General features: G+C 53.0%; 1 protein-coding gene across 1 annotated transcript; it reads right to left on the bottom strand.

Annotated features, from left to right (window-relative positions):
• Window positions 1-2,698: 2,698 nt before the first annotated feature.
• On the bottom strand, window positions 2,699-19,525 carry Cope (coat protein complex I subunit epsilon). The gene is made up of 10 exons (XM_076870270.2): window positions 19,348-19,525; window positions 12,915-12,977; window positions 11,207-11,307; window positions 9,719-9,871; window positions 7,677-7,730; window positions 6,665-6,746; window positions 5,250-5,405; window positions 4,265-4,333; window positions 3,213-3,287; window positions 2,699-2,898 (listed from the first exon to the last, which is right to left on the bottom strand). Exons 1-10 carry the CDS (start codon window positions 19,471-19,473, stop codon window positions 2,851-2,853), a joined length of 927 nt encoding a protein of 308 aa, XP_076726385.2. The 5' UTR covers window positions 19,474-19,525; the 3' UTR covers window positions 2,699-2,850.
• Between the last annotated feature and the right edge of the window lie 22 nt (window positions 19,526-19,547).

Here is a 19,547-nt window from a genome sequence, read left to right as displayed (position 1 = left end):
AGAGAGCTGGATCAGTCTGAGGGTCATCTGCTGCTGCTCTCAGAGACTGGGGACCAGCAGGCCTCCCCAGCATCAGGTCAACACAGGCCTTGCGGGAGACCAAGGGGATGGGTGTCATTGTGGGCAGACTCAGAGAAGCTGGATTAAGATCATAATTTGAGACCACCCTGGGGACCACTCTCCATCAACCACTGAACAACCCCTTGTGCCCAAATTCCCCAAAAACTATCAATGAGGGTACTGGTCACCTTTGTTAGAAACGCCTCACCTGACACTGCTGCCCCAGCTCCTAGCTGCTACGATTTCCCTTACCTGGCCTTCAAGGGTCAGGATGCAGGGAAGGGCCCCACAGGAGCCAGACTGGTTCCAGCTACCCTGACCTTGACGTGCAGGTGAAGACTCCAGAGGGGTCACGGGAGCCTTCTGCCTCTCCCCCCACATCCAGTCCGGCAGCACCCGTAGCCCTAGCTTCAGAGGTTCCTTATCTGGCCACTTCTCTGCACTGTACCTCCTGGTCCTTGTGCTGCCTGGGACCACCTTGGGCCTCCTGTCTGCTGTCCTGCCCTAACTCCTTACCCCACGCAGAGGCCAAAGGACCTTCCAACACGAGGGTGCTTTCCTGCCAAGCTCACAGCCCTCCTGGGCTCCCATCTCAGAAAAAAGCAGCTGTCCACCAACTCAGCCCCCTCCCCAATCTTCCTTCCCCCCTTGCTGCATCTCAGGCCATGTGGCCTCCAGCTGTTCCTACAACACCAAGTGCTGCCTTAGGGCCTTGGAACTTCTTCCCTGTCCTGAAACACCGTTCCCAGTAGCTGCAGGGGTCTCCCTCACCTCCTTCTGGCTTTACTCAGATATCACCTACTCAGTGCACCTCCCTGAGTCCCACCCTCTCCTTAGTCTTCTTGTCACTTGTCACTACCCCACTGTTCATCTTACTCATCCTTTTTTTTTTTTTTAAAGAGGATATTTTAAAATAATTTTTTGGGGTACCAGGGATTGAACTCAGGGGCACTCGACCACCGGGCCCCATTCCCAGCCCTATTTACTATTTTATTTAGAAACAGGGTCTCACTGAGTTGCTTAGTGCCTTGCTTTTGCTGAGGCTGGCTTTGAACTCACGATCCTCCTGTCTCTGCCTCCACAACCACTGGGATTACATGTGTGGGATTCCGTCTCAGAAAAAAAACAAAACCAAACCAGAATTTATTACTTGTTTTTATGTAGTGCTGAGGCTGAGGGTTGAGCCCAGTGCCTCACCAGTGTGAGCGAGTGCTCTGCTACTGAACCAATGCCAGCCCCATCCTACTCATGAATGTGGGTAGGGGAGGTGACAAGCCCAGCAGGTGTTGTGCGTAGTGGGTGGCAGGAGGCCTGGCCTGGTCAATTCAGGGCCAGCAGAGGCCAGAAAGGTCACTAATATGGAAGCCTCTGAGGTGCGGAAGGGGGCTCAGGCCTGGCTGGGTGTGCTCCCCTGGCCTGTGGGGCAGCCCTGGACCTTCCCCTCTTCCTCTATCCACCTCCCACTGAGCACTATCTGGTCACTATGGTGCCCATCAGTAATGGGAGAAGTGCTGCCTGCCCACCAGCCCCAGCTCAGCCTCAGGTTTCTTTTGGGTGTGTCCAGTCAGGAGGCCACCCACGGGTGGGTGCAGGCAGGGATGGAAAGTGGCTCCTGGTACCGACAGCAGAGGACAAGGGCCGCTGAGGGTCATTCATGACGCTGGTATCCCTTCCCTGCCTCAAGAGGACAGGCCTCCTCCCTCAGTGGCTGGATCCTGATGCCACTGCCCAGGGAAGGCCTTTCTGCCACCTCCCTCCCCAGCTGGGCAGGAAGGAGCTGGGGGATGGGTGTCACTTGTTGTCATATTCTGGCAACCAGGGACTGGGTTCTTTCAGGTGGCCACCTCCAAGGCCTGGACCCAAGTGTCGTATCTCCTCCACAGGAGATAAGCTGAGGCCAAAGCCAGACACTGGCCAGTGGCCAAGGGCACATTGTCCCATCCAGCTTACCATGACAATCCGGAGAGGACTCTGGGCTCCCACACAGGTGTGTCAGGGCCGTGGATGCTCATGTCCCAGAACCTGGCCTGAAAGCTGCTTATTTGGATGGGCACAGCTCATTGGCGACCTCACCTGAGTGGCTCTTCCAGCCATTCCTCTCTCCCACCCCCAGCCCTGCCACCCACCTCCCCCCTTTAGTGTCTGGCTCTCTAAGAGATTTGTGTCTGGGAGGGGCGGAATCTTGGTACCTGGCCCACTATGGTGTCCCAGGGCCCAAGGGCCCCGACCACTGCCAAGTTTCAATTCAGCACAGGGCAGTGGTGAGGAACAGGGGCCTGGGATCCTCCCTGCTTTGCTGGGCAGAGGCCTGGGTGCTTTATGCTTGCTCCTTCCCGCACCTCCAGACTGACAGACGATCCTGGGTTTGAATCTCAACACCCTCCATGACAACCGCATGATGGACCTGTGCCTATTCCCCTGAATGCCAACTGAGGCCGTGGCATGAGGGCCACAGAGAGGGACTGGGCTCCACAAGCTGCAGCTCAGGAGTGCAGGACCTGTGGCATGTAAGCAGTGGGGCGATGGACTCCATGCAGACAGACACTTCCGTTTGCAGAGCGGCTGACAGAGGCCCGGGACCCTACCTTCCGAGCCTTGGTTCCTACCCTCTCCCACCAAAGTGACCAGAGCACTGCACTGGGTGGGGACACCCCAGAGTAAAGACATTTATTGGCAGATAAGGGATGCAGGGGCCAGACCTCCAGCCCAAGGATGGGATGAGTGGGGAGCAGATGCCAGCTGGCAGGCAGTAGGTCCCTGGCGTTGCTGTCTCCATGTCCAGGATGGTCCTCAGGCACTGGGAGCGTATTGCAGCACCAGGCGGTCAAAGTCATTCTCCTTCAACAGGAAGGAAAGAAGGGGCTGCATCAAGGTGGGAGGAGAGGGAGGGCGGAGAGGAGGAGAGGAGGAGGAGGAGGAGGAGGAGGAGGAGAAGGAGGAGAGGGAGGAGGGGAGGAGGGGAAGGAGGGGGAGGGGAGAGAGGAGGGGAGGAAAGGGAGGAGGGGGAGGAAAGGGAGGAGGGGGAGGAGGGGGAGGAAGGGGAGGAGGGGGAGGAGGGAACAGTGGGGAGGGAATGTGCGAGAGCCCACGCAGGCACATATGAGGCCAGCCGGCCCAGCTACGCTGGGAGCCCAGGACAGGTCTCTGCTCACCTTGGCCTGATACTCCCTGATGAAGGGGTGAGACCTATGGGCATCCTTCAGCTGTGACAGGTAGCGATTGGTCACCTGAGGGGGAAGTGGGGCCAGATTAGCCAAAAATGGGGATCCCAAGGCAGCTCTGACCTAAGGGTAGAGAGGGTGGGGCAGGGTCCCCCCACCACAGAAAGGAGTGGGCTGCTCTTGCCCCGTGTTCCTCCGTCCCCCTGGGGGCTCCTCACCCCATCCTGGATTGGGCTGATGATGGAGGAGCCTCAGGCAGGAGTAGAGAACACCCTGGAACAGTGCCTGGCACAGAGTCAGCTCTCTGCATGGGGTTGGTGCACCACAGGGTTCAGGGCAGCGGGCCAGAAAAGGCCCTAGGAGGACAGTGGCCAGGCCATGGCCAGGAGGGATGGGACAGATCGGGGACAGAGACAGTGAGGGAGATGGCCATCTGAGGGGAGGTGAACTTGTTCTGGGCATACTTTGTACCAAGGCTCACCAGAGGCCTGGGGACTAGAACCTGGACCTCAAGCAGAGCCTGCTCTCAGCCTCAGCCCAGCCTCCATCCAACTGCCCGGGGCTGGGGAGTGTCCTTGTCTCCCTGAGGCTGGGGTCCAGAGCATCTCGGGACTCTCTCTCCCCACACCACATATGCCCTGCTCCTGCCTGAGGAGCCTTTCTCAGGCACCAGTGAATGATCATCGCATGGCCTCACTTCTCGCCTCAAGTGAGGTGGGCTCAATAGTCACCATCCTGGGTCTTCTCTTTCCTGTGCCCACACTCACCCTGAAGGGGCACCAGCTGGGGTCCCAGTCTAGCCAGCCCCACTCTGGCAGCCCTGAGCCCACCCATCTAGTGGACCCTAAGGACCCACTGGCCCACTACCTTGCCTAGAGGACACAGACACCACTGATCCTGGGGCCTCTTGGTGGACAGCGGGTTTCTGCCCTAACCTCAGGCTGACTTGAGCCCCTAATCACACCCTGGATCAGCTCCGCAGGGATTGGGACCCCTGCACCTGGCTGTGGGCTGGGCTGGTGAGGAGGTGAAGAGGGGCCTACCTCAGGGGGCTTGCCCAGGTGTTGTGACAGGACGATGAGGTTGACCAGCGTCTCTGGATGGCCACTGTCCTGGAAAAAAGATGTGGGGTGGAAAAGGTCAGCAACCCCAGGACACCCCGAGCTTGTCTACTCGCCCCCTATCTCAGGTGGGATAATGTCCTCCACTGCTCTGGAATGGGCACTGACCCATACAGTTTATCCCTAAAAGGTGGGGCCAGTTGCTAGTCCAAAGTCCCCCTCCCATCATTCTATAAGGTGGGACCTCAGGGATGACACAATGCCAGGGGCTGGTGGCCCATGCCTTCCTGACACCCCATGCCAGCTAGGTCTTCTCCAGACTTCAGTTTTCTCATGTGGAGGCCAGCCTGGGACATAGTGGCCCTGATTGTCCAGAGGGGCACATTAACCACACCAATCTCAAAGTCACCAAGGCCAGGCCCCACAGCCTGTTTCCACTCTGCAAATGATGAAAACAGCCCCTCACAGAACAGAATGGGGAGCAAGGCTTTTATCAGTGTTTGTCTCCATTAGCTGAAGATGCTCCCCAGTAACAAACCCACCCGACGCCCTTGCTGACTGTAACAACAGAAGGCCTCCAGGAGACTCTGCAGCCATGGGCAGGCAGCACTCCCTCCTTTCGGACAAGGGCAGGCCCAGGACACCTCCCACCTGCCCACTCTTCTCCGGATCACTGCTGGTGGGCAGCACCTCAATTCCAGGTCAGAATCAGATGAGGAGTCGCACCTGAAAGCTCCAAATCAGGGAGCTGAGGTGACACTGAGGACAGCATGTGTCTGCTCAGCTCAGGCCAACTACGGCCCAAGCTGCCTGGGTCCTCCTATTTTCAAGAGAAGCCTGGACTGGGATTTTCATTTGCAATCCCCTGATTTAGGTCTTAGGCAGCTAATGGGCATCAGAATACTCGTGGGGCCACAAGTCAAGGTTATGCCATGCCCAATTCAGTTCCTCCTGGAAGAGAGCCTACCTTGTCCAGTGCCTCCTGCAGTACACCCTCGGCAGCCTCCCACCGGCCCTGGGCCATGTGGCAGGCCGCCTGTCCATTGAGCAGAAGCAGGGTGGACGAGCACTTGTCTGCTAGTTCCTGGAAGATGTAGTAGGCATCCTGCAGCTTCTCGCCACCCTGAGGGTACAATAACATCACTGCCTGTCACCCTGCTGCCCAACCTGGCCCCTGTCTACTCCCCACATAGCCCAGACTGGCATTTTGCAGAGACAAATGTGGCAAGGTTGGCTCATGGCCCTGCCATCCCCTCCTGGCAGAGACCCTGTGTGGCCAGCAGCCTGCTGACAAGATCTGGGGCACTGGTCACACCATGCCTCACGTGACACCTGGCTCCCTGAGCTCTCAGTTTACAGAGGGGGAATGAGGATTCAGTGCATGGGGGGCAGCACCTGGGACTGTGCTGGGACCACTAGGTCAAGGCTCATCAGAGGTAATATCTGCTTTATGGCCAGCAGCCTTGACCTGTCCCCTTGCTAACAATCCAGTGTGACACTTGCAAGGAGGGCCTGAGACCAAGGTGAGCTGTGAAAAGAATACACATCTAAGCTGAGCATGGCAATGGTGCTTGCAGTGCCAGCTACTCGGAGGCTGAGGCAGAAGCACCTCTGGAGCCCAGAGTTCAAGGTCAGCCTGGGCAATATAGTGAAAGCCCATGTCAAAAGATAATAAAATTCAAAATAAACGGGCTGAGGTTGTGGCTCAGTGGTAGAGCGCTTGCTTAGCATGTGTGAGGCACTGGGTTCAATCCTCAGCACCACATACAAATAAAGATGTTGTCCGCCGAAAACTAATAAATAAATGAATAAAATAAAGGTTCATCAACATCTAAAACATATTTAAAAAAAAAATTCAAAATAAACAAAACTATCAGAAAGCTGTGTTGGAGTTTGTACCACTCAACTGGACGGACATTAGAAGTCCCTGGGCATGAAGCTTTGGTTCCCAGAGAAGCAGAGGCAGCGGGTACACTCGGAAGGCCCAGACAAAAGAGTGACTCAGAAAGGAAGCCAAATTCCAGAAAAGGTGCTGTTGCCAGGAGGGTGGGGCAGCGGGTAGCAACAGGCCGAGGACACCTCCACTGCCTCACTAAGACCCTGTCCAGCCCAGTTCCAGGAGTCTGATAAACAAAGCTGAGTGAGCCCCACAAACCCTAAGGAGACCTGGGAGGAGGACAGCTGTGAAGCCGCCTGTGGTTCTGGACCCCCAGTCCCTCTATTCATTCTGGCTCTGTCCCCATGGCTTGGATTCAGGAGACCTGGGATGGGGTCGAGATAGGACATGAGCCAGGAGCAGATGAGTCCATAGGAGTGAGATCCCCATGGCAGCAGGGCGTCAATCTCCACCCCCACGAGACTCTGCAAGATCAAGAGGCTCACCACAGCCAGGTTGACCCAGGCAGTAGCCAGCTGGGTGAGGGTGGCATCCTCATCCAGGTCCTGCATTCTCTTCAGCTCCTTCCTAGGGGCAGGGGGAGGACAGAGGGCACTGAGTGCCAAGAGGCCCACCTGGTGCTCCCCCTTATTCCTGTTCAAGGGTCCCCAGAGCCTGAGCACCAGCCCACTCCACACCCCACTGTCCCTCAACAGTTCCTGCCTCACGATATGCCCAGAAGGGCAGGCTAGGCCCTGCCTGCTGCCCCTTAAGAGTGCCCACAGGAGGAAGGGCTCAGAAGATACACTCCCTCTCCCCGGGGGACAGAGCTCAGGAAGCGGTGACAGAGGCAGAGTGACAACAAGTTTTCTTTCCTTTTCTCTTTTAGTGCTGGGGATGAAATCCAGACCATGCACATGGCAGGCAAGTGCTCTCCTACTGAGCCACGCCTGAAACCTGAAAACTTTTTTAAAAAATTTTTTGTAGTTGTAGTTGGACAGAATGCCTTTATTTTATTTGTTTATTTTTATGTGGTGCGGAGGATTGAACCCAGTGCCTCATGCATGCAAGGCAAACGCTCTGCCATCAAGCTACAGGCCCCTGAGTACAATTCTTAAGCAAGAGCCTTGCAAAATGTAGCAAGGGGGGCCCTAAACGCTCCCCACAGCCTCTGACTCTGCTGCTTCCAGGATCTGAGCGAGGAGAGGACTCAGAGGGGCTATGCAAGCGGGCACCGTGTCAACGCTAGTAGGCTCAGCCTCCTCTACTCTCTCCACAAAGCCCACCCCTACCCTGAAGTCAGGCCCCACCACCAACTGCCCAGAGGGAAACAGACATGGGCAGTAAGTAATGCCCGTGTTTTGTGTCCCTGGCAATGACTGCAGGGAAGTGTTGAATAAAGGATGGCAGGATGCTTCAGTGCAACGGAAAAAACAGCCAGAAACAATTGAATAACAGAGGCTCTGGTACATGGCTGAGCTGTGACCATGAGACCAGTCAAACAGGTAGGGGACTCACCGGGCAAGGTCCAGACGGTCCAGCTTCAGCAGAATCTGTACTGTCATGGCCATGCTGTGGACAAGCAGGTGGGTTAGCAGACAGCTCCAGAAGCACTGCAGACCCCCACCAGGGGCTCACTCCATGTGGCACCACCTTCTAGAACATTCCTATTTCCTCTAAAAGATCTTGGTCCACCAGCCCCATCTTGCAAAGGGGGACACCCTGGCTCTTCCACTTCACTGCCAAGTTTGCTCAGGCCAGGATGTCCCACAGGTCTGCAGGGAGAAGCTCCAGGCGCATGGCCCTCTTGCTGTCCCCCTGCAGATGGAGCTGCACTGTTCAGGCCATGGGTGGAACACCTGCTCCAGGCTTCCTGACACCACCCAGTACTGTGGCCCAGGATGAGGCCCAGCAGCGGAGGGACACATGCCCACTCCTGTTTCTATGGAGGCATCTGAACCCCACACCCCACACACCCCTTAAGCCCTTCTGTACCCTTCTGCCTAGTTTCCCTCTCAGCCACCCACCCCCAGCTTAGACCACCAGTTACTCATGTGGCTGCCTGTCCGTGTGTTTTCCCACCTGACAGGAGCCAGCACCAGACTAGCAGATGACAGCTCACTCATCAGTCCCCCGTGCCATTCCTGTTTCTTCCCTTATTTCCTTCTTTCATTTCCCCCAGTACTGAGGGTTGAACCCCAGGTTGCTCTATCTACCTCTGAGCTCTATCTCAACTCTTTTTATTTTTTACTTCAAGACAAATCTTACTGAAGAGGCCAGGCTGGCCTTGAACTTGCTGTCTTCCTGCCTTAGCCTCCCAAGTTGCCACTATCCCTAGCCCTATTTCTTTCTTTTTTCCTTTCCTTTTTGGTGCCGGGATGGAACCCAGGGCTCTGCCCATGCTTGGCAAGTGCCCTACCACTGAGCTGTACCCATACCCCCAGCCCCTTGCTGGACAGTGATGTGACGTGAGTAGACACAGCCAGCCACGACTGATCAACAGAGGGAAGCAAGGTGTTGTGAAGAGACAAGACAGCTCTGCTCACTGGGAGGAATGACCATGACCTGGATACAATGCAGGCCCAGAAAGGCCCCCTGGGGCGGAGAGTGGCCCCAACCCAGAGCGTGCTGAAGGAAGGCTGGCCGGCCAGTCTGTGGGGCCAGAATGGCATAAGAGACCTGGATCAGGGCCCAGGACAGAGTCGAAGGCTGCATGGGGGTGGAGGGACAGAAGCCGAGAGGAGAGACAAAGGTGCTTTCTGCTCTGCCCTTGGGAACAGAGGGTTTTCAGCCTCCAGCGCTGTGTCCTTGGAGTGCCAGGCCAGCCATGCAGATGAAAATGTCTCCTGGCCCAAGAATGGGAGCTGCAGGCTGACGGGAGGCCAGGGACTGCTGTGCTGAGCCGCCCCAGTCACTTTTCCCACAACAGGAGCCAGTGGGGCCCTATGCCGCCTGGAGATGTAGAGGGTCACTCAGTGCCCCTGTGCCATCCTGCTATGGCTTGATTGTCCCCTCCCAAGCTCATGCCAAAACTTACTTGCCACTGTGACAGTCTTGAGAGGTAGAACCCTTAAGAGGCGATTAGGTGTCAATAGCTCCGCCCTGAAGAATGGCTGATCACGGGAGTAGGTGAACTATCGCTTCTGTCTCCTAACAATAGGATGTTAACCACCATCCTTTCTCACCTTCCCCTTCCACCACATTATGTCACAGCACAAAGGCCTTTGCCAGATGCTCAAGTCATACTCTTGGACTTCCTAGCCTCTGGAACCATCAGCCAAATATGACTCCGCTCTCCATAAATTCCCAGGTCTGTGGTGTTCTGTTACAGCAGCAGAAAACAGACTTGGTCCCCTTGGCTGAGCATGATGGTGCACAGCTAGAGTCCCAACTACTTGGGAGGCTGAGGTGGTACTTTTGAACCTAGGAGTTCAAGGCCAGCCCAGGCAACACAGGAAGACATTGCCTCAAAAAAAGAAAGAAAGAGAGACACAGAGAAACAAACCCACAAAGGAAGAAAAAAAAAGACAAAAGTCCCCTGGGGCACAGCAGAAGCTCACCATTCCAGGCTGTCCCCCTGGTGCAGGGTGCGCAGGGCTGCATCTGGGTTCTGGTCATGGAAGTACACTGAGGCAGCCATCAGCAGGAAGGTGGTATTGGTCACGTCCACACTCCTGCTCATCTCCCGGTCCAGCTCAGCCACAATAGAGTCCCTGCAAGACAAGGCTGCTCAGGGCCCAAGGCCAGGCAAGCAGTACCTTCACACCTGGCATGACCCTGAGTGCTGCCATTTAACAGGTACAGACAGGCCCAGGAAAGGTGAGCCAGGCCCCTAGAGGTGCACAGCAGCAGGTGGCAGAATGTCCCCAGCTGTCTCTAGAGCACAAAGTAGCCCCGACATGCCCCAGTGGGCACAGGCACTTGACACCTGTGTGCCAACCTTGTTATCTTCCCATAAAGCACTTCTCGACCTTCAGACAGATGGGAAACTGAGGTTGTAAGCAGTGGGACTAGTGCGGGGAGACTGTGGAACGGGAGAGGGAGAGTCCGGCTCTGCCCAGAAAGTAGCAGAAGGAACCACCAGGCTCCCAAGTTCCCCTGGTCCTCAGTGCTAGGAGTTGTGATGTCCCCGCCACCCTGGGCTCAGGAACTGCCTGAGACCTGCTAGGCTGTGCTGAACAGGCGGGTCTGGTCTCTGGCTGGGCAGGTGGGGTGCCCTCTTCCTGTGCTTTGGAAGACAGCCAGATCAGAAGACAGACAGAAGCTCCCAATTCCCTACTGCCCCTGTGGTCTCAGGGCAGGTGCTCTTGGCAATGCCAAGGGATGGACAATAACTGCTTTTTTTTTTTTTGGTACCAAGGATTGAACTGAGGGGCACTAGACCACTGAGACAAATCTCCAGCCTATTTTGCATTTTTAAATTTAGAGGCAAGGGCTGGGGTAGTGGCTCAGTGGTAGAGTGCTTGCCTAGCATGCATGAGGCACTGGGTTCAATTCTCGGCACCACATAAAAACAAACTAATGTATCCACCTAAAGCTAAAGATACATAAATAAATAAATATTTTAAAAAATTTAGAGGCAGGGTCTCACTGAGTTGCTTAGTGCCTCCCTTTTGCTGAGACTGGCTTGGAACTCACAATCCTCCAGCCTCAGCCTCCTGCGTTGGTGGGATTACAGGTGTGCACCACCATGCCTGGCCATTAACTGTCATTTTTTAGCTGTGGGTTCAGAGAGCGCCTCACAGCCCTGAGACACACATATAATTTCTGCAGTCTCCAACTCCCAGCCCCGCCTTTTATGATGCTGGGGATGGAACCCAGGGCGTCGTGCATACTAAGCATGTGCTTTACACTGAGTGACATCTCTAGCCCCCACCAAAGGTCCTTTGCAGCAGTGTCCCTTGCTACCCCCTTATCATGCAAGTGAGAGAAACTGAGGCATCAGGAGGTGAGGGGGTGAGAAGGAGGGATGCCCTGTTAGAGGGATACCAGAGGGATCTTTGGAGAGATTCCCGAGGCCCAGGGCCCCCAGCGTGTTTGGGCCTCACCTGCGGCTCTCACTGGCAAGGTATTCAGCAAACATGCGCACGGCCTGGAGCTCAGGGGCTGAGGAGGGCTTGATCTCATCCAGGACCACACCATACTTCCTCTGTAGTTAAAACAATCGGTCAGTTGTGTCAGCTCTACCTGCCCACCATTAAGGATTCCTATGTCCTCAACCCACTCCAAGTGTTGTCCTGGTGGTGCCTCCAGACAGGAAGCCTTTACCCTGCCCGCCCTTTGCCACTCTCCCCAGAGTGCACTACAGAAGCCAGTAAGGTGTCACCTGTCAAAGGCAGTGGGCAGGTAGATATGCCCCCATCTGTTACCCATGCTGCCCACTGTTCTAGCTGGAGACTCTGAAAGGCCACTTTCCCTTCCCAGCTATCCACCCCTATTGAAGAGAAGACATATGGAAGTGGGCATGTCACCTGGGGCAGGGTAGCACCAGGGAGGGACCAGGCCTAGGCATGTGCTTCTATAAAGCAATGCATCCCCCCCCAGCCCACCTCTAGCAGGTCTTCCTGCTGACACCAACGGATGCTGGTGGTCACTCATGGAGTCAGAAGACCTGCCCCTCAATGCATTCCCTCCCAGATGATTTCCATTTTATACAACCATGTGCTACTTTTTTTCTCCTAGTACTGGCGATTGAACCCAGCGTACTCCAAGATGAGCTACACCTCCAGCCCTTTCTATTTTTCATTTTGAGACATGATCTTGCTAAGTTGCCCAGGCTGGCCTTGAACTCATAATCCTCTTGCCTTGGTCTCCTGAGTAGCTAGGATTACAGGGTATGTCCCTGTATCCAGCTGCTATTTATTTATTTTTTTCTCTTTAAGACAGGGTCTCACTATGTGGCCCAGTCTAGCCCCAAACTCCTGGGGTAAAGTGATCCTCCTGCTTCAGGCTCCTGAGTTGCTGCTGCCACCATGCCCAGCTAGGATTATTTTCTGAACATGAGAATACATTGCTATTGTATTATCAGGGTACCCTGCATTTAAAAAGCCTAGTGTCTGGTGTCAACTGTGGACTCTGGGTAATAACTTTAATTAATAATGTGCCAAATTGGTGTACCAACAAACACACCCACAGGGCTAGGAGTGTGGCTCAGTGGTTGAGCACTTGCCTAGCATGCATCAGATCTTGGGCTCAATTCCCAGCACTGTTAAAAAAAAAAAAAAATGTGACCAGGCATGGTGGCACATGCCTGTAATCCCCCTATTCAGGAGGCTGAGGTAGGAGCCTGCCTTGAAAGTTCAAGGCCAGCCTCAGCAACTTAGTGAGAGCCCCATTTCAAAATGGAAAAAAAAGGGGGGGCTGGGATAGCAATCCCTAGTACTACCAAGGAAAAGGGGGGGGGGGGGGAGAGAGAGGGAGAGAGAAGGAGAGGAAATATAAAACTCTATAACTACAATTTGTTCAGTTATTTTATAAACCTAAAACTATAATAAAAAAATAGAACCTATTAATTATCTTTTGGAGGAAAATGTCCATTAATGGCAACATAGGTGCCCTGACCTGGCTGTCCAGGGCCTCGGTGACACAGGTGTATAATGGAGGCACACTGACTGGCTGGGGGGCCCTGCAGGCTGCATCTCTGCTATGCCTACCCGTCCCACCACCTAGGGTACCTTCCTGCCCAAACCTCTGCCCTGGCACTCTGTGGGTTACTATCCTGCCCAAAGCTCATCCCAGTCCTGGGTCCACACTCACCTGAGCAAGGTATGCTCTGTACAGGAAGACATCCCTTTCCACATCCCTCTCTGGATTTGACAGCTGTAGGAACAGAGGCAGGTCAAGACAAAGAGGTCAAGGCACAGAACAGCCTGCACAGGGTCACGGGACTGATGGGCCTTTGAGGCAGGAGTGGGCAGCTGCCTCAGAAGGGTCCAAGGTTTGAGTCCCAGCCTTGGACCTCAGTTGCCTGTGACCTACAGTGTCATGCAGGGTGCTGAGGGCATGCAGGGTGGAGAGTGCTTTATCTTGTTCCATCTCAATACCACCTTAGAAAGGAGGCTTGACTGTTACCCTTGTTGAACACAAGAGCAGTCCCTATTCTAAACACACAACAGGGAACCAAGGCAGAGACCATACTTCTGACCTCTTACTGCCTTGTTCCTGTTCTACTTTATTTGAAGACATTTCTTAAAAACAATAAACATATCTGCTACATTTAGATGACCTACCCTGTCCCCAGTGAGAAGATTTTTCTAAGAAGGCTTGGCTTGGATGCCCAGTGCAGGGATCTGCCTCCACTGGCCAGCAAGACCCTGGGGAGCACAGACCTCAGCTCAGCCACTACAAGCTGTCAGGAACAGGGTGTGAGGTGACTCCAGCAACATGCATTTCGGGACCATGAGGAAGCCCCATGAGCCCCGGTCAGGCAGGGAGACAGGGGATCCTTTTTCAAGAGAATAATTGTGGATGGGGCTCCTGAGTGCTGGCTGATTTCCTGGAAAGCCCTGTAGTGCCTGGGGCAGGAAGGCACAGTGCAGCTCAGCCCATGTCTTGGGGACACTGGCACAAGTCACCTGGGTGGCTGGGAGAAGTAAGTACAGTGAAAGCAGGTCTTGGTCCTGAAGTTATCAAGCCTACAAACAGTCTACAAACCAGGGGGCCTGGGAACATACACTGTGAGCTGGTCTGTCAGCTGTCAGAACACAGAGACAAGGACCTGGCACCCCATCGGTGGGGGAATGCCAGGACTGCTCTGTCCTCCTGAAGCCAAGAACCCAAGAACCACAGATTCTAAGCTCCCTGGCCCTCTTCCTTCTCCCCTGCCTGAGGGAGGCATGTGGGCAGCAACTGTGTCCTTGTTGCAGGACAGTGGAACTCTAGCCTGGTCAGACTCAGGTTGGTGTCACCGAGAATTCCAGCAACTTCTGCTGAGGCCCTGGTGGCCAGGGAGTCCACTAAATAAGTAGCTCTCAAATGATCCTCAGAAGCGGACACTACCAAGGACAATGTGGAGTCCACTAAATAAGTAGCTCTCAAATGATCCTCAGAAGCGGACACTACCAAGGACAACCAGACTGGGGACAAACCAACTTCAGTAAGAAACAAAGAGATAAACACCAGCTCTTAGTAGCTTCAACATGAAGACATGGTGTGACACTATGAGATGGGATAATCCAAGATCAGAGGCCATCCTTTGGCCTCAGCTTCCCTATGTGCAAAACAGGTAGTGTGCCACCAGCCCTGCAGAACCATGAAGGCTCCCAAGAAGACCTCACAGTCATTAGTGTGGGAATAGGAAGATATATGCAGACTCAGGACCATGAGTGATCAAGCTTCTAGAACCAAAGGATTGGGGTAGTTCTGGAACCTTCATAATCTTCCTCAACATTCATGTTTCATTGATCCCATGGAAACTGGAGGTGAAGCCTGCATCTCTCTGAGGTGGGAAAGTGAGAGTAGAAAGGAGTCAGCTTTGAATGAAGTGAGGTCAGGGCAAGATGTTTGCTGACACGCCCACTCCAGCATGAAGCTAGACGTAACCTAAACGCCCTGCAACAGAGGAATAATTAAATAAATCCCAATGAGTCCCTGCTGTGGAAATATGATACATCAGGTAAAAGGAATTTGGCAGATGGGCAGGCACAGACACGATCATTTGCTGCAGAGGAGCGAGAGCCAACTCTGGCCTGTTCCCTGTAAGAGATTCATTCATCTGCCTGTTACCTGGGATATCCAAACCAATGGGCTGGGCCGGGCCAGCCAGAGCAAGGAAAGGAAAGCCAGTCATTGGAACTTGGGTAGAGCCCATGTTGCAAATGGTCAAGGAGATCCCAAGATACATGGAAACAGGATGGCCTTTCTGAACAAGTGCTTCTTGGGTACCTCTCACCTGGGGCCACCAGTGAGCTGAGGACTAAGAGCCAGGGCTTAGGCTTTACAGGGGTAGGTCCATGGTGCTACTCACCCCTGCACCTGAGGGAAATGGCCAGTCATACAAGCACAGTCCTAGCTACCAGCCCAAGGCAGTCCAGGCTCAACACCATACCTGGCAGTCTGCCACCCAGCAGACTGTCACCTGAAAGCATCTGCTCTGTCTGAAGCTGCCTCTGGGAACCTCCAGTTTGGGGTGTGAATCAGAGAGGCTCTACTAAAAACAGACTGCAGACCTAGTGCTCTTCCTGCAAAGGGACAGGGTGAGTGATGTGGTCAGACAAACCCCCAGCCCCAAGGCCTGTCAGGTAGAAATGTTCTAGGAACTGGTGAACCTGCCCTGGGGGCTTGCCTGAAACCCAAGCTGAGCAACTATGACATCCTGAGGCTGCAGTCCCCCTTGAGGCAGGCCCTCCCAGTAAACTGGAGTGATAACACCTGAGGCTGAGTTGTCAGGAGGCTTGACGGGGCACAGGAGGGTCTTAGTCCAGTCCCTGTACTTGCAGCTGCAGGACCAGGAGTGAGACAGAGTCTCAGGCCCATTCCCACTCATTGACTGAGACCCCCGAGAGGGCTCAGACAGCCTGGCTCAGGAGCACCGGGGACTCTGAGGCATCCCATCAGGTCAGCCCTCTGATCATCAACCCCAACTGCTCATTAGTCAGCTGGGAGCTTAGAAACCTACAAAGTCAGGAGGTCCCTGTCCACCAAGGACAACTCTGCCCCTGGGGTGGCTCACCTTGGCCCCTCCCATATGGCTCAGAGGTGCAGCCAGGGTTGAGGGATCAGGGTGCTGTGTGGGGAGGCTCGTGATAGGGTGGGGGCTCTGCAGCCAGAAATCTCAAGGGATGGTGTCCCCTTTCACTGTCTGTGTGGCTCTGAGTCACCTGAACACAGTAGACCAGGAACTCCAAGGTTGGTTTGTGTGTACCTAGGTGGTGTCTGCCATCTTGTGGACACTTGATAAATGACTGACAGACGGGGAAATATCATGAAAGGTGACAAGTGCTACAATCAACAGAGGGCAAAGACTAACTAGGTATTCTACCTGGGGTCACCTTAAGTGGCCTATTGGCCTACTTGAGATTGCTGGGGCCACTGTCTGGTGTCTGGGTGGCTTAAAACAATAACAATTTATTCTCTTACAGTTCTGGAGGCTAGAAGTCTAAAACCAAGTAGTCACAAGGTGGCGCTCTAGAGGAAGATCCTTTGCTCCCCCCCCCCCCCCGCCCCCCCTCACCTTACTTCTGGTGGCTTGTGACAGTCCTTGGCTTATGGCTGTGTTGCTCCAATCTCTGTCTCAATCTTTTCTGTCTCTAATTTCCCTTTTTTCTTATAGGAGGCCACTTGGTATTGGAATTTAGGTTCCATCCTAAATCCTGGAGGATCTCACCTAGGGATGGATCCTTCAAGTAATTACATCCTCAAGGACCCTTTTTTCAAATAAGCCACATTTATGTGTTGCAGGTAGACATATCTTTGGGGGAACATGGTTCAACTCAGGACACATCTGACAGAGTTGAGGTGGCTTGTGGACCAGAATGAAATCACATCAAATGGCTTGAAGGGGACAATACTCCCATTCATCTGGATGCATCAGGGAGAATATCTGTTTGGAGACCACACTGCTAAGGAGAGGGCATAGGTCTTGGGTTCAGCCAAAGTGTCCACCAGTTTGGTATCTGTCTACATCTACAGTCACTATCTACATAAAGCAGATCACACTGGTTCTCAGAAGTTTCAGGGTTCTGAGCTGGAGTTGTGGCTCCGTGGTAGAGAACCTGCCTAGCATGTGTGAGGCCCTGGGTTCAATTCTCAACTCCATGTAAATAAATAAATACGTAAGTACATAAATAAAGATAATGTGTCCATTTACATCAAAAATATATTTTTTAAAAAAATTTTCAGTGTTCTGACACAAGAAAATTCAAACAGAACAGAATTCTGGCAGAAGTGGAAGGCAAAATGTGAGCATAATGCTCACTCTCACAACAACCCTACTGAGCTAGGTGTCATCATTCCTACTTGACAGAAGGGGAAACTGAGGCTCAGAGAGCTGCAGTGCCTGGAGTTGAAATCTTGAGCCCAGGTCTGGCTGGCTCTTCTTAGTTGGTAGTACCCAGAAGGGAGGCACACACAAGATGTGGGTGATTGGAGGAAGTCTCCCACTATCCCTGAGTCTAAGAATAGCTTCTATTATATGGAAAAGGGACTTTGCAGATGTGATTAAGGTTAAAGACCCTAAAATGAGGAGACTATGCTAGGTTATCTGGGTGGGCCCAGTCTAGTCACACAAGCCTATAACAGAAAACAGAGGAGGAACAACAGGAGGGGAAATCCAAGAGATTGAGTTAAAAGGATTCAATGCCCCATGAGTGGCTGTGATGGAGGGGCCATATGAGAAGTTGAGGACTGAAGAGAGGCTTCTAGGAGCTTAGGGTGGCCCCTAGCCAACAGACGGTCATCTGCTTGAATTGGAAGTGGATTCCTTCCCAGAATCTCCAGGAAGGAGACAGCCCTGGCAACAACCTGATTTTAGCCTGGTCAGAGCCTAGTTGTCTTCTGACCCCCACAAACTGTGAGATTAATAAACATGTGCTGTCTTCAACAGCATTTGTGGCACAGTCACTTCTGCTATCCAACTGCAGATCAAAAATATTTTTTAAAAACTGCACCTGTACTGAACCATGTACAGACTTTTTTTCCCTTTTCATTACTCCCTAAATAATACAACAACTATTTCCATAGCATTTACAATGTATTATGAATTGTAGGTCATCTAGAGATGACTGAAAGTCAGAGGAGAATATGCATAGATTCTATGGAAGCTCTACACCATTTTATAAAAGGAACTTGAGCATCCTAAAATTTTGGTATCTGTGGAGGCCAGGTGTCTTGAATCCACAATCCCCTGTGGATACTGAGGGATGACTATAATTTGTCACTATGGCAAAATAAAATACAACCATGCAAATGTTGCTTCAACAAATCCTAACAGCTTTCTGAAGTCAGTGTGAGGTTTTGTTTTTGAGACAGAGTCTCACATGTTGCCCAGGCTGATCTGAAACTCCTAGGCTCAAGTAATCCTTCTGCCCCAGCCTCCCAAGTGAATGGCGCTATAGGTGTGTACCACTGTGCTTGGCCTTTTCCAATTGCCAGAGGCAGAAAGCGAGTCTTCTCTACTTCAGAGTCAAACTCCTCCCAACCTTTTGCCTGTACTAGTAAAGACATCTACCTTTCAAAATCCAAACCCCTACAGAGCCCTGAAGGCCCTGTCCACCCCATTCTCTGTCTTCCCCCTCATTCATTCCATTTCTGCTACACTGGCTTATATCTTTTTTATTTTTTATGTTGGAGGTTGAGTTCAAGGCCTCACACATAGTAATCATGCACTGAGATACCCCCGAGAGCCCCATTTTTTTTTTTTCTGTGCTGGGGATGAAACCCAGAGCCTCACACATGCTAGACAAGCACTCTACCACTGAACTGTACAACCAGACATACTACAGTCAAAACATTAGGCTATGATGTTATGTTCACTGCACTTACACATTTTCACCTTCAAAGTGACAGTAACATCCACATCCCTCTTTAAAAGATCCTGCAAGAAACATTCCCTGCTGCTCCTTCTCTTGTTACAATCCTTTCTGGCTGGGTTTGCCATCAAACACCCAAGCTCATTGCCAACATTCTCCATAACCATTCCATCATTCACTGTCTCTGTTGCTATTGCTAGACTTACGTTCCAATCGAGATGGGAATTTTGTCTTTTTTGCCTCCCTCTGAATCCAGTAGGAATACAGTGCCTGATCCATGCAAATGCTCAAGGAGCAATGAATGAAAATTGAGCGAGCTTTGGGAGAAATAACCAGGCTGGTCGGGCAGAGTAACATCGGGAAAGTCATTTCCCACTCTGAGAATTTGGTGTCGTCAAGTGTGAAATAAGCAAAACTCGCTCCTTCACGGGTAGTGAGTTATAGCTCGACAAATCAGAAGGACTGTTAACTCCCCCTTACTCGGGTGCCTTCAAGGCGAAGAGAGAGCGCTCTAGGCGTGAGCAATAACACGCAACGTTACTGCTTTGGGTTTTGTTGGCAAAACCCAAAATGATTATTTCTCGCTGCTCTCTGGCAAGGTTCATGGAGAAAAGATGCCGTGAAAACAGAAAAAGGTTTTAGAAACAAGACAGGGGACTGCTCCAGGCCACCACGAAGCCGCCTCCACCTCTAGCGTCCCCCCCGTCCCGGCACGTCCGCACCTTCACCCGCTGTGCCTCGTTGATACACTGCTGGTAGCTGCCGATATAGAAGGCGTTCTTCACGTCGAACAACTCGTCTACTTCTCCAGAGCCGCCGGAGGCCGGGCCGGGGACCGGAGGTGCCATATCGGGGTCCTCTCACCCGCCTCACTTCCGGAGAGACACGTCGGCCGGAAGCAGGGCCCCGCAATGGGGCACCA

Source organism: Callospermophilus lateralis, chromosome 1 (assembly GCF_048772815.1).
Source record: "Callospermophilus lateralis isolate mCalLat2 chromosome 1, mCalLat2.hap1, whole genome shotgun sequence".
In the NCBI taxonomy this organism is placed as follows: domain Eukaryota; kingdom Metazoa; phylum Chordata; class Mammalia; order Rodentia; family Sciuridae; genus Callospermophilus; species Callospermophilus lateralis.
The sequence above is the reverse complement of the archived record's forward strand: the minus strand, read 5'-3'. Positions and strand labels throughout refer to the sequence as shown.